General features: G+C 58.0%; 1 protein-coding gene across 9 annotated transcripts in view; it reads left to right on the top strand.

Moving 5' to 3' along the window:
• The window catches only part of UBR4 (ubiquitin protein ligase E3 component n-recognin 4), a 74806-nt gene that overhangs the window by 29798 nt on the left and 32525 nt on the right, over window positions 1-12483 (top strand). For 5 of the 9 annotated variants that reach the window (XM_077311646.1, XM_077311644.1, XM_077311643.1 and 2 more), the window contains exons 47-63: window positions 103-266; window positions 398-614; window positions 700-916; window positions 2498-2530; window positions 5498-5561; window positions 6156-6290; window positions 6802-6976; window positions 7306-7446; window positions 7579-7700; window positions 8151-8262; window positions 8678-8808; window positions 9496-9673; window positions 9925-10029; window positions 10727-10864; window positions 11522-11696; window positions 11841-11937; window positions 12167-12274. In XM_077311646.1, the coding sequence (XP_077167761.1) occupies window positions 103-266; window positions 398-614; window positions 700-916; window positions 2498-2530; window positions 5498-5561; window positions 6156-6290; window positions 6802-6976; window positions 7306-7446; window positions 7579-7700; window positions 8151-8262; window positions 8678-8808; window positions 9496-9673; window positions 9925-10029; window positions 10727-10864; window positions 11522-11696; window positions 11841-11937; window positions 12167-12274 (2312 nt within the window). The remainder of the gene's footprint in view (window positions 1-102; window positions 267-397; window positions 615-699; window positions 917-2497; window positions 2531-5497; window positions 5562-6155; window positions 6291-6801; window positions 6977-7305; window positions 7447-7578; window positions 7701-8150; window positions 8263-8677; window positions 8809-9495; window positions 9674-9924; window positions 10030-10726; window positions 10865-11521; window positions 11697-11840; window positions 11938-12166; window positions 12275-12483) is intronic. The other 4 variants (XM_077311647.1, XM_077311645.1, XM_077311640.1 and 1 more) reach the window with 3 other exon arrangements.

Here is a 12483-nt window from a genome sequence, read left to right as displayed (position 1 = left end):
CAGAGTGCCTGGCCCAGCGGGGGTCACGGGCAGTTTCCTTTTAGCTGCCACTCTGAGCCTGTGACCTCTGACCTGACGCTGCACCCGTTTCCTCCCTCCCAGCGACCCGCACCTCCACCCAGGTGAACTTCCCCATAGACTTCTTTGAGCACAACCAGCAGCTGACGGACGTGGAGTTTGGCGGCAACGACCTCTTGCAGGTCTACAACGCCCAGCAGATCAAGCACCGCCTCAACTCCACAGGCATGTATGTGGCCAACACCAAGGTAAGAGACTGAGGCTGGTGGGCCCCCCAGGAGCCATCTCCCCCTCAAAAGAGAGAGGTGTGGGCACAGAAGCCACAGTCTTCTCCTTGCTCCCCCCCCCCCCTAATGGGTTCTGATGGTCTTTCCTGCAGCCGGGGGGCTTCACAGTCGAGGTGACCAACAACAACAGCTCGATGGTGATGACCGGCATGAGGGTCCAGATCGGGACGCAAGCCATCGAGCGGGCCCCTTCCTACCTGGAGATCTTTGGCCGCACCATGCAGCTGAACCTGAGCCGGCCGCGCTGGTTTGATTTCCCGTTCACCCGCGAGGAGGCTTTGCAGGCCGACAAGAAACTCGCCATCTTTGGTAAGGCTGTGCGCGTGGGCCGTCTGAGGAGGCTGTGCTGCCTCGACCGGTCTCCCTCATGCGCCTGCTTCCTTCTCCCGCGCAGTTGGGGCTTCGGTGGATCCTGCTGGGGTCACGATGCTGGACGCCATCAAGATCTACGGCAAGACGAAGGAGCAGTTTGGCTGGCCAGATGAGCCGCCAGAGGACTTCCCATCAGCGTCGGTGAGCAACGTCTGCCCACCCAACCTGAATCAGGGGAACGGGACCGGAGACACAGAGGCGGCCGCCCCAGCAACCACGAGCGGCACCGTTCTGGAGAGGTGAGCGTCCTTTCCTCGCTTTCCCCCTTTCCCTGTGTCAGCCCCTGCCGCATGTAGGGTCCCCTCCAAGGCTTCTCTGTCTACTGTGTGCAGTGGGGCCAGAGCACGAGGGCTGGGGCCCAGAGCTCTCGTGGCCTCCTTCCCTGCTCTCAGTGCTTCTGTGCTCCTCCCTCGCAGCGCAGGGAACGCAGCTGCTTTGTCCTCTGTTGTCCGAAAACCGCTTCTCCATCCCGGCCGTTGTTTTCTCTTTTACCTTCTTTTTCTCCAGAGGGGCAGACTATGTAGCAGGCAGGAAGCCCATAGCAATGCAGTTTTGAGTGAGCGTGAGGCTTATTCCCTGTTCCTTGCCCCGGTTCCCATGGGGCACCCAGCCATCATGGTGAGCAAGAGGGAGCAGGGGAGAAGCAGAGGAGGACATTTCTATGGGGCAGGGAACAGCAGCTGCTGCAGCAGGAGACCGGGGAAGCAGCATGTGGGGCTTCAGGGGGCTTTGGCAGAGGAAGGGCCCGGCTTCAGTTTTAGGTCACTTGTCTTTTTCTTAAAAAAAAAAAAAAAAAGTTAAAATCTTTGAAGACTAGAGTTTCCTTTTTAAAAAAAATAAAGTGCACGTTTGGGGCTTCTCAGGAGCCAAGGTATCCCAAGCAATCCTGAACATCAGACGTGTATCTTACTGGGTCAGACCAAGGCCTGCCAATCACGGTAGTGTTGGCAAAGCCCCCGGGGGCACCGTGTGGTCCACCAGGAATTGCTGCCCGTCCAGCTGTTGAGCCATGCTGGGGCTCAGGTCAGTTGTGTGCCTGGCTCCCCGCTACCATCTTGGGGCAGCTTAATGCCTATCGGCTTGTTATGGCCAGAATCCTCACAGGGAAGGGCCTGCTCTCCCAGAAGATTCTCGGGAGTATCAGCCCCGGGAGCTCTATGACGGCTCCGTGAGGTGCGTCCCTGCAGGAGGCCGAGTGGGCCTCTGTGGAGCAAGCCTTGCGCACTGCGGTTCACAAGAAACAACAAGGAAATGACCGCATGGCTGGGAGCCGCCAGAAGGACGGTGGTTGGGAGCTGCTGGGGTGTCTTCACACTTGCTGGGGCTGAAGGCCCCCTGAACCTGCGGCGAAAAAAGCTCAGTTCTGCAATTTGTCCAAAGAAGAGGTGTGCAGGGCATAGATTCATAGAGCTGGAAGGGACCTCCAGGGTCATCTAGTCCAACCTCCTGCACAATGCTGGAAACTCACCACTACCTGCCCACTCACAGCGACTCCAGTTCCATGCCACATGACACCCCCCCCTCCAGATGATTACTAGAAGTAGCTGTTGTAGTAATCTGCCTGCCTTTCTCTAGACCCCACTGCCTTAGGGCTCCCTGATTTCCTTTGGCAGCCAAAAATGCTTGTCTCCTGTCCCACCGCACCTCCCAACCTGGAAGAAAGAGAGATTTAGCCCCTTAGCCCTCTCTGTTTCCCAGCCTTTGTTTTGATTTGCCTTTCCCCCCTCTTTTTTTAAATTCGCTGTAGGATGTGTTTCTTGGGTATTTTTCTGTGAGCTTCATATCTTTTTTTTTTTCCCTTTCCTTTTGCTCCCCCAAAGTTCTGAAACTGAGTCCCTAACCAACCTGGACCGGTTAGTATACTGTCTTTTCCCCTCCTTCTCTGCACGAGTGGTTGTGTGTCAGAGAGAGAACACTCCGCTTTTACTTCTGTTGGCTGTTGAGCGTGTCTATTATGTCCCCTTTTTTAAAAAGTCTCTTCTGAGCAGTGCTGTGCCGCTTTCCTGTGGGGTTCCTTGCATGGCAGGTGAGTGGGCCCAGGCCCAAGAGCGGGGTGTCCCAGCTGCTTGTCTGTCCTGCTTGGCTTTCCTCCTGTCCCTCTCTGCTCCTCTGGCTGCTGGTCGGCCTGGGCATCCGCTCCTCTGTCCCCACTGCTCAGATGAACGAGAGCCGGGAGCCCCTGGGATAAGCCTTGCTTCGACCATGAGTTTGGGGGCAAGGCAGGGGTCTCTCGAGCCCGGCCTGCCTCTTCCCCTCCTCTCTCCCCGTCTGGTGTTTTCTCCTCCAAGGTCTTTCCCAGAAGCGATTCCCTGAGCCTCTTTCCCTGGGGACTGATCCTGCAGCCTCCTGCATGCAAAGCCTGTGCTCTGCCATCGAGCCAAGGCTGCTCCCCAGGTGCCCCCAGAACCCCTTGCTGTGTCTGTCCCAATGAGCCACGGTTCTCCCAGGCGTTGGGCAGAGTGAGGCCTTTTGCGGCCTGAGGTCCCCCTGGAGTACAGATGCTGGGGATTGGCCTTGGGGGCCTTGATGGGCACTCTCAGTGGTCAAGAGGCGGCTTCTGCCCCCCGCCCTGTCTGCATTGGGGGGAGGGGGGGCTGATCTGAGCTCAGCTTGTTTTTGTGGGAATCCCCTCAAGCAGAATTAAGAACCAGAGAAGAAAAGGCGCCCAGCCACACCGGACAGAGGAGTGATGAGAATTGCTGGGGACATGCGGTTGTGAGAAGAAGGGGTGTTCTTCTTGGGGAGGGCGTGGCAGCTGCCATGTGACACGCAGAGAAACCACTTCTGTCATTGGCCGGAGGGGGGGGGGGTCTGGAATCCTAGCCTAGTTTGAAACTTTGCAGGCTGATCTATATAGCCCACCGATATCATTGTACGTGCTCTTCTGAATAATTTGAGAAAGCAATTAATGGTGAGGCAGGGGTGGGCGGGAATCTGCTTTCATCACCAGTGGGGGTCTCTGTCAGTTGGAGGGCTGGCTGCCCTGAGGGTGAGAGTGAAGGGGCGGGGCGAAACCTGGGGGTTCAGTGGGAAGGGAAGGGGCCTGAAAGAAGGGAGTCTGCTGTTTGCAGGGGCAGGCCAGCCAGCAGACCGCTGCCCTTGGGGCGCAGCTGGATGTACTTCCTAACAAAAGCTCCTGAGCAAAACACGGATTGCCTGGGCCTGGAGTCTGCATCCCCTGCCCCAGCTTCCCGCTCCGACCGGCCTCCCGGACCTGGCGGAGAGTGTCCTGGCTAAGGGCTCCTGCTGTGAAGGGTCGTGCCCAATCCAGCAGCCAGTGATGGCGGGACTCACCCCAGCCCCATCGGTGGGCCAAGCAGGGGACCGTGCCCTGTGGACCCTCCCCTTCGTCGTCTGTGTGCTCAGGGAGTTTTGTGTGTGTGAATATGGGGCACGTGGAGCTGCCGTTCTGCTCCTCTGCCTGTGGGGAAGGTGCAGAAATGCTCACAAGCCAAAGGTGTTTGCTGCATTTGGCTGGTTGATGTCTTTTTAATCACGTTGTTTTCCATGATATGGCGTTCCCACCACGACACGTTCTCTTGCATCTTTTTGACTCTTGATCTGCCTGATCTATGCACCTGCCTTCACTCTTCGTCCTCTCATCCCCTCCTGTTTCGGTCTGTGTGTGTGTGTGTGTGTTGGGGGGGGGTTGCTCCATACTGCCCAATGCAAGTTCAGCAACTGGGCAGCTGCTGGGAAAGGGCGGAGGAGGGCCCTGCTAGGACAGAACCCAAATTTTGCTCCGTTCTGGGCTCCCTTAAGTGGGGGGGCTGTGTTGAGCTGCCAGCCTGCAAGGACTCGGAAGAGGCTGTGAGCAGACAGGGCCGGTGTGTCTGCTCCCCATCGGGCCTGGACATAGGCTCTTCCCTGCCAAGAACCCCATCTTCCCTTTTAGAAACAGAGAGCTCAGGCTCTGGGGCTGAAAAGATATGCTTGTCACCAAAGCGTCTGGGCACGGGGCCTACGGAGATGACAGCTTCCGGGGTCGAGAGAGCAGCTTCGTTGCGGTCCCCAGCTGCCTCTTGCTTGTCAGCTCTGCACAAACAAAGCTGGATTGTTTTGCCCCCCACTCACAGAAAGAAAGCTTGCCTGGCCAGACAGGCTCCTGCTCTCTGGGTCCCTTGTGCCCCACTGAAGACACTTTCCCCCTCTCTAATGCAAGAGCTTTGGGATGCCCGGAAGACATTTGGGCTCGTAGCTCTGGGCGAGACCAGGACAGGGGGTACTGCAGAAGAGGTGGCCGGCCCCTGAGGGCTTTGAGGCCGTGCAGGTTGGCGGAGAAGTCATGGGGGGCTCTTTGGGAGCAGGAGTGGCCTCTTTTGGGCCTGCAAAGGCTCCCTCTCCCCCCCCCCAGCACAAAGCCTCTTAAGACTTCCTTTCTGTCCTGAAACGCATGTCACAGCACCCCCTGATCGGAACACGGGGGGGGGGCAGAGCGGCATGGTGAATCGGCCCTGTCAAGACAATCCAAGTTATCCCCGCTGCGGGCTGTGTGAGGAAACGTCTTCTATCCTCTTTGGGGAAAGAAAAGCCCCCTTGCCTTTCATCGCTGGATTTGCCAAAACGGCCCCAAGTTGGTTGCCTGTGAGCCTGAGCCAGGTTTAACTCTCTGGTTTGCAGCACAAAGAGCGAGATATGCATGGCGCCTGTGGCAGTTTTTATCTTGCTTTGATACTTTTCCGGGGGGCGGGGGGAATGGCATTGCAGGGGGGGGGAGATTGGCATCCGTCAGTGCTGGGGCTCTGTCTCTAAGCCCCGCTGAAGCAAAGCCTTGAGGAGGCGGATGCTTCCCTGAACCCCCTTTTCTCCTTCCCCTCCAGGCTAGTCGTCAGCTCTTTAGAAGCTCTGGAAAGCTGCCTGGCGGTGGGGCCAGTCAACGAGAAGGCAAGTCGCTCTACTGGGAGGGGTTTTGGGGGAGGGCTGGGACGAGCAGCAGCAGAAGACAGACCTCATAGCCTTGGAGGGACCAGATCCTGCAAAGAGAGGGAGGGTCTGTATTTTGGCGCTTAGAGCAGGCAGAGACCAACCTAGAAGTCTGGTTCACAAAGAAGCGATTTGAGCTGGCTCAGAACTGTGGCAGTTTGTATTTTGGCTCCCGGGTGGGGTGGACAGGAATGAGCCGGCTGGGCCAGGCTCCTCAGTCCCTTCCCCGCTCTTTTTCATCTCCTTGACTAGCTGGTCAAGAGAAGCGCAGAGAGAGTCCCGGAATTTGGGAGGGGCCTGCTTGAAAGAGCTGAGGGGAATAGTGTGGGCTGTTGGAACAGACCCATGCAAGTGAGCCAAGCTACATGTTGGATGCCACTTGGAAGAACTTACCTTCTGACTGCTGGGGGAGCCACTAAAGTGACTTTGCTGGGCAGCTTCCAAGGGGGAGCCAAGATCTCTCACAGGGATGTGAGCAGTGCTTCTTCCTCCAGTGACAGGAGGGGTAACAGGAGCCAACTGCCCCATGGTGCGTTTCTCTCCCCCCCCCCCCAGGAGAAAAGCAAAGCAGCAGCCCAGGAGTTGGCCACCATGCTCTTGTCCACCCCGGCCCCCTCCAGTGTCCAGCAGCAGACCAAGAGCCTCCTGGCAAGTCTCCACACCAGCCGCTCTGCATACCACAACCACAAGGTGAAGCGTCCTGCACTGCTGCAGCTGTTTCCGGGCACCTCCTGCTTGCGGTTGAACCCCCTGTGCCAAGCAGAGGCTTCTGGAATGCATTCAGAGCCCCCCCCCCTGTTTTTGTGGAGTATTGACCAGTCATTGGCTGCAGGCTGCTCACATGTCCCAGCTGACCTCCAGTTGGGCGGGAGATTGAGAACAGTAGGGTGAGCCAGGAAATCTTTCAGAGAAGCCTGCCTGCTATTTCAGACCACCACATTGATCCCCCCCCCAGTGAGCTTCCAAGAACCTCTAGAGCAGGGGTAATCAACCTGTGGTTCTCCAGATGCTCATGGACTACAATTCCCATGAGCCCCTGCCAGCAAACGCTGTCCATTGACATCTGGAGTGCCGCAGTTTGACTACCCCTGCTCTAGAGCACCCAAAACACAGCTGGAAATCTCTGGTCCGGTGGGTTCCTGCTATGGGGCAGAGTAGGGTTATGCATCCCCTGAGATTGACCCCTCTTTCTGCATTGCAGGATCAGGCCTTGCTGAGTAAAGCCATCCAGTACCTGACTACGTCGAGCAAAGAGGGGAAGGACCTCGACCCGGAAGTGTTCCAGAGGCTGGTCATCACAGCCCGCTCCATCGCTATCATGCGGCCCAATAACCTGGTCCACTTCACTGAATCGAAGCTGCCGCAGGTGGAAACAGGTGCGCACGTCTCTCCTTCCCCTCCCCAGCTGTATTTCCACTCTGGCCTCTTTCATGTGCATCCCTGGCTCTGCAATGGAGTGAGCAGACAAGGGTTCGCTATAAAGGCGAAATGGAGCCTCTGAAGACCAGCCGGCACAGGGGTCCTTCCCTGGCCTGGAAGTGAGCTCCCCGGGAGGCCCTGACTGGCACGGGGGAAGGCGGGTGCTGGGTTGGTTGAAGGGCCAGCAGGCCTCTCCCGAGGTTTTTGTGCCCGACCTGTTGGCCAGGAGTTGGGTGCTGGCAAAGGACACCACAGCTCTTCTTAGAAATCATTTTGAATCTTTCAGAAACCAGTGAAGAAGGGCAGGAGGCCCAGAAAAATCTGGAAGGAGAAGGATGCAGTTTTATTACGCAGCTAATCAACCATTTCTGGAGACTGCATGCATCAAAACCCAAAAACGCATTCCTGGCACCCGCTTGCTTGCCAGGTATGCTGTTAAAGCAGCCTCCGTTGTGCTGGCTGGGGGATGAGGGGGGGTTTAAACCGTTGTTGTTGTTTTCCTTTGCAACGGCTTGCCAGCTGCTGAGATCACCGCCCCCTTCTTCCCCTTCTCTCCTAGGCCTGACCCACATTGAAGCCACTGTCAATGCTCTGGTGGACATTATCCATGGATATTGTAGCTGCGAGCTCGACTGTATCAACACTGCTTCCAAAATCTACATGCAGATGTTGCTCTGCCCAGTACGTATTCCTGATCTCTTGGCTGGGGTGTGCCCCCCCCCCCAATTTCTTTGCAAGGACTGCCAGATCTGAGCACAGTGCAGTTGTGACAGGGCTTTTTTGGTGGGATGAGAGCTGGAGAGGCAAAACCCCCAGCTGTGTAAGAGAGGCAAAGGGCTCTGGTGGGTGCCAGCAACAGAGGCGCTGGCAACTTCGGGTGCCCTTGTCTGCTTACTGCCGTTTCCCTGTCTCTCGTGCAAGGGCGCGCAGCCGAGCCCTGGGAGCCCCTTCCTTAGGCCACACTGAAGCACGTGCGGGCAAGAGAGGGGAGACTCTGTCTGCTGCTGAATGCCAGCCTTGGCCCAGCTGCCTGCCAGTGACCCAGCCTTTGGGCCAAGTGCTCTAGACACGAACAGAGGGCCAGGATGGCAGCTTTGGATGCCCACGCGACCAGCATTGCTTGCATTCTAGGATCCTGCCGTGAGCTTTTCCTGCAAGCAAGCTTTAATCCGAGTGCTGAGGCCAAGGAACAAGCGGAGACACGTGACGCTGCCCTCTTCCCCCCGAAGCAACACCCCAATGGGTAAAACTCAGTTTTTGGCTAGCGCAGTCGTGCCCCTCGCCGTGTGGGTCAGCCGTGCGGGATCCTCTACCCCCGAAATAGCTCCGCAGGCAGGACCTGAAAGAGGCCAGAAGACTATTCTAGCAAGCGAATGCTGGCAGGGGGCTTCTGGGAATTGTAGTCCCTGGACATCTGGAGGGCCGCACTTTGACTACCCCTGCCGTAGGGGGTGGTTAGGGAAGCTGGGATGGTTGCCCTTTCCAGAGGCATCCGGGGGCACAGAGATGCTCCAGGGCTCCTCCAGGGAGAGGATTCCGCAGGGGGAACAAAGAGGCCAATGTTGGCTTTGCTGAGAGATCACTCTGCATTGTGCAGCTGTGTGTTCCTGTGGAACAACTGTGCAAGGCTGTGTGTAAGCGATACTTTTGTGACCCAGGAGATAAGGACGATGACGACGACGACGATGCAGAGGACAAGATGCAGAGCTCCGGGATGGCCAACGGTGAGCACATCCGGCAGGAGAGCCAGGAGCAGAACGAGGTGGACCACGGGGACTTTGAGATGGTGGTGAGTCCTTCCATGGAAAAGGAAACAGTCGGGCCCTGTTGGGGGCAGCGGGGCTGTCAGCACGCTGCAGTTAAATTGCTGTTCTCCGTTGTTCTGCTGTTCCACAGTTCCAGCACACTGTCCTATTGTCATCACTGTAGTGTGACTGTGGACAACTGTTAAGTTGTCTGTATCGTTCCCTGTTCGCTAAGTTCTATGTAAACCGCCCTGGGCCTCGGGGGAGGGTGGTGTATAAATATATAATAAATAAAACAGAAATAAATGAGTTGTGCAAGTTGGATCCCCTTTGCCAGCTCCTCATGTCAGAAGCAGACAGTGAATAAACCTTAGCAGGGGGAGGGGGAGGCCGCTGGGTCTGGCCAGCCACCAAAGGGCCCCCACGGTCTCTCAGCAGGCGAAGCCTTGCCTGCCTTCAGGCGTCCTGTCAAGAGGCTTCGATCTTATCAGGCCTCGAGCAGTTGGCCCCTGGGGGAGGCGGCATGTTCTGGCTGCTCCTGTCATTTTTGTTCTGCCTTGCTGCACTGTGTGATTCTGAGGACTCTGTGATGGGAGGGTCCTTCTTTAATGTGCACGTGTATTCATGTGCGGAAATACCTTGGAAGAGTGGTGTCAGGGGGCTACCCGGGCGCACATGGCCGCCCTTCTTGAAGCCGCCGCCTTGCCCAGCTGCCCGTGTTCCCCCCCCAGTCGGAGTCGATGGTGCTGGAGACGGCTGAGAACGTGAACAACGGCAACCCCTCCCCGCTGGAAGCGCTGCTGGCCGGAGCGGAGGGCTTCCCCCCCATGCTGGACATTCCCCCGGATGCTGATGACGAGACCATGGTGGAGCTGGCCATTGCTCTGAGCCTGCAGCAAGATCAGCAAGGTCAGGAGATGGGTGCAGCACAGCAGGGTGGCTGGGGGGGGGGAGCAGTCCCTGGTCTGAGCGTTGTCTCTGCCTGAGCTCGCTGGGTGGCCTTTGGCAAGCCTCTCTCTCTCTCTCCCAAGTTTGGCTCCATGTTTGGCTTGGCTCCCAGGCGTGTGGTGATCCTTGCCAACCGGATGCCGTAGGAAGAGCTTTTGGCTCCCTGGGGAGCGGGGACGGCCTAGGGACACTGCCCTTTCCCTTTTGCCTAGGGAGCAGCAGCAGCGCTCTTGGCCTGCAGAGCCTGGGGCTGTCTGGCCAAGCGCCCAGCTCATCCTCTCTCGACGCCGGGACACTTTCAGACACCACGGCATCAGGTAACTGTTCACGGAAGGGAAAGGCGCAGCCGCTCGGGTTGCAGGTGCCTCCGTCCAGAGCCATGCAGGCCTCTCTGCCTCAGTTTGCCCTGTGGTCATTGAAAGAAAGGAAGGTACTTTCTGTATCATGCTCCCCCCCTTCTCCATCCCAAATGCTGGCAGGGGCTCATGGGAATTGTAGTCCATGGACATCTGGAGGGCCGCAGTTTGCCCACCACTGCTCTAGAGGGCAGACTTTGACCAGGGGACCCCCGGCTTGTATGCTCTGCTGGGCCAGCCAGCCCCTGGGGTGTCTATGGGCCAAGTCCTTCTAAGTAGCTCCCTCACAGTCTTAATGGGCAGAAGACAATCACACAACTCCCAGTTCTCGGGAGGAAAGGTGGGATAAAAACCAAATTGACCAACCAAAGAGCTCTTTACTCATGGCGTTTTGTTGGTTTGGGGTTTTTTGCCCTTTTCAGGAGCTTCCTGTGAATGATTTGCCACGTTCTTTTCTGCCCTTTGTACACATCCAGCCCTGGTAGGGTAGTGGGCTGCTGGGGCTCGTGCCCACAAAGGTTTGCCACTGAAACCGGAAAACTAAGCTTGCGGGGGAGGCTGAGAGGAGGAGCGTGTTGAAGCCTCCTGCGGCGGTTTCCGTGCCCGAGTGGTTCAAAGGCTGTGTGTTTACTTGTAACAGCTCTCCTTACTCTCTCAGCTCCAGCTTCGGATGACGAAGGCAGCACGGCAGCCACAGACGGCTCCACCCTCCGGACCTCCCCGGCTGACCACGGCGGCAGCGTGGGTTCCGAGAGTGGCGGCAGCGCGGTGGATTCTGTCGCGGGCGAACACAGCGGTAATCCCCAGCCCTTGGCTGCCCCTGCAGCAGGAGGAAGAGCCGTGTATCTCGGGGGCCCTCCTGGCAGGAAGCGCGGCCAGTCTCCGTTGGCCCGGGTGGCTTTTGGCAGGGGAGCCAACAGGGCTGCTCCTGGGCTCGGGAACTCGCCATCACAAATGGGGCGGGAGGGCTTAGGATTCAGGGAGGGCGCGGAATTGCAGGGGGCCAGGAGGAGCGTAGTAGAGTGGGGGAGGGAGCAGGACGTGTCATACCTTTGCCTGGTGGCTCAGCAGCCCTGCTGGGGAATGGTTGCGGGAAATGCCCTCTAGTCACTGGCTGCCTCTGCACAGTGACTCGGGACCTGTTTGGTGGTCTCCCCACCACGGACGGATCAGGGTCGACCTGGCATCACTTGCCAAGTCCGGATGAGAGCAGGCAGAGGTGGTTAGCCGTTGGCTGCCTCCGCAGAGGGATCCGGGACTTCCTCCAATCCTAGCCAGGGACAGTCCTGCTCGGCTTCCAAGCGCAGATGAGATCAGGCCGGACGGGCCATCCAGTCCCTCTGAGCAGCTCCCTCTCTAAGCCGGGGGCAGGCGCCTGAATCTCAATGCACTTGAGAAGCAGAGATCAGGGGGTGCTCATGGATTCCCCCCCCCCCCCGCCATTTCTTTTCAGTTTCTGGCCGCAGCAGCGCCTACGGGGACACGACCGCGGAAGGCCATCCTGCCGGGCCGGGGAGCGTCAGTTCCAGCACTGGTGCCATCAGCACCACCACCGGACAGCAAGAGGGCGAAGGATCGGAAGGCGAGGGCGAAGGGGAAGCCGAAGGAGACGTCCACGCCAGCAACAGGTGGGGGCTCTTTTGCAGCTGATTCCTGGCTTTCAGGTGGAGCCTTCTGCTTGGTGGGCAGAGGAAAACAGGGAGGCGTTTGGCCTCGAGTCCAGGTGGGTCTTGCCTTTGCACTCACTTTTGTTGGTTTTCTCTGCTTCTTAGATTGCACATGGTCCGTCTGATGCTGCTGGAGAGGCTGTTGCAGAATCTTCCCCAGTTGCGGAATGTGGGCGGAGTCCGGGCCATCCCCTACATGCAGGTAGCTGAAGTGGACCTCTGGGGGGGGTGCTCTCCCCCCGCCCCATTTCCCCGGTTTGCTTTTGAAGCCAATGTTAGTTTTCTCTCCATGTTGTCCTCCTGCCCCCTGGGCTTTCCATCCCTGCAGTCCTTCTCACGTTATAGTGGCCGGACGGCTTCCCGCAGTCCCCACCCTGGTCGCCCCCCGGCTGACTCTGGGCTTCACGCCCTGCCCGTGTCTGTGTTCCCAGGTGATCCTCATGCTCACAACGGACCTGGACGGCGAGGACGAAAAGGACAAGGGCGCTCTGGATAACCTCCTGGCTCAGCTCATTGCAGAGCTGTGCATGGACAAGAAGGTGAGGCTGTGGCCTGCGTCACCAGACAGAGGGCCCGCTGTGGCCTGCCACGTTGAGGGCCTGAGGCTCACTGACTACTGAGGCCTGGGGTAGCTGTCCCCTTATTCATCTTCGTGGCTTCTGTGCAGTCCCTCCCACGATCGGCATCTCCGCATGATCTTTTTGTAAGCCACTTTGGACACTTCTTTTTGGCAAAGTGGGATGTAACC

This window comes from Paroedura picta, chromosome 15, assembly GCF_049243985.1.
Source record: "Paroedura picta isolate Pp20150507F chromosome 15, Ppicta_v3.0, whole genome shotgun sequence".
In the NCBI taxonomy this organism is placed as follows: Eukaryota; Metazoa; Chordata; class Lepidosauria; order Squamata; family Gekkonidae; genus Paroedura; species Paroedura picta.
This window is presented reverse-complemented; position numbering and strand designations above follow the sequence as displayed.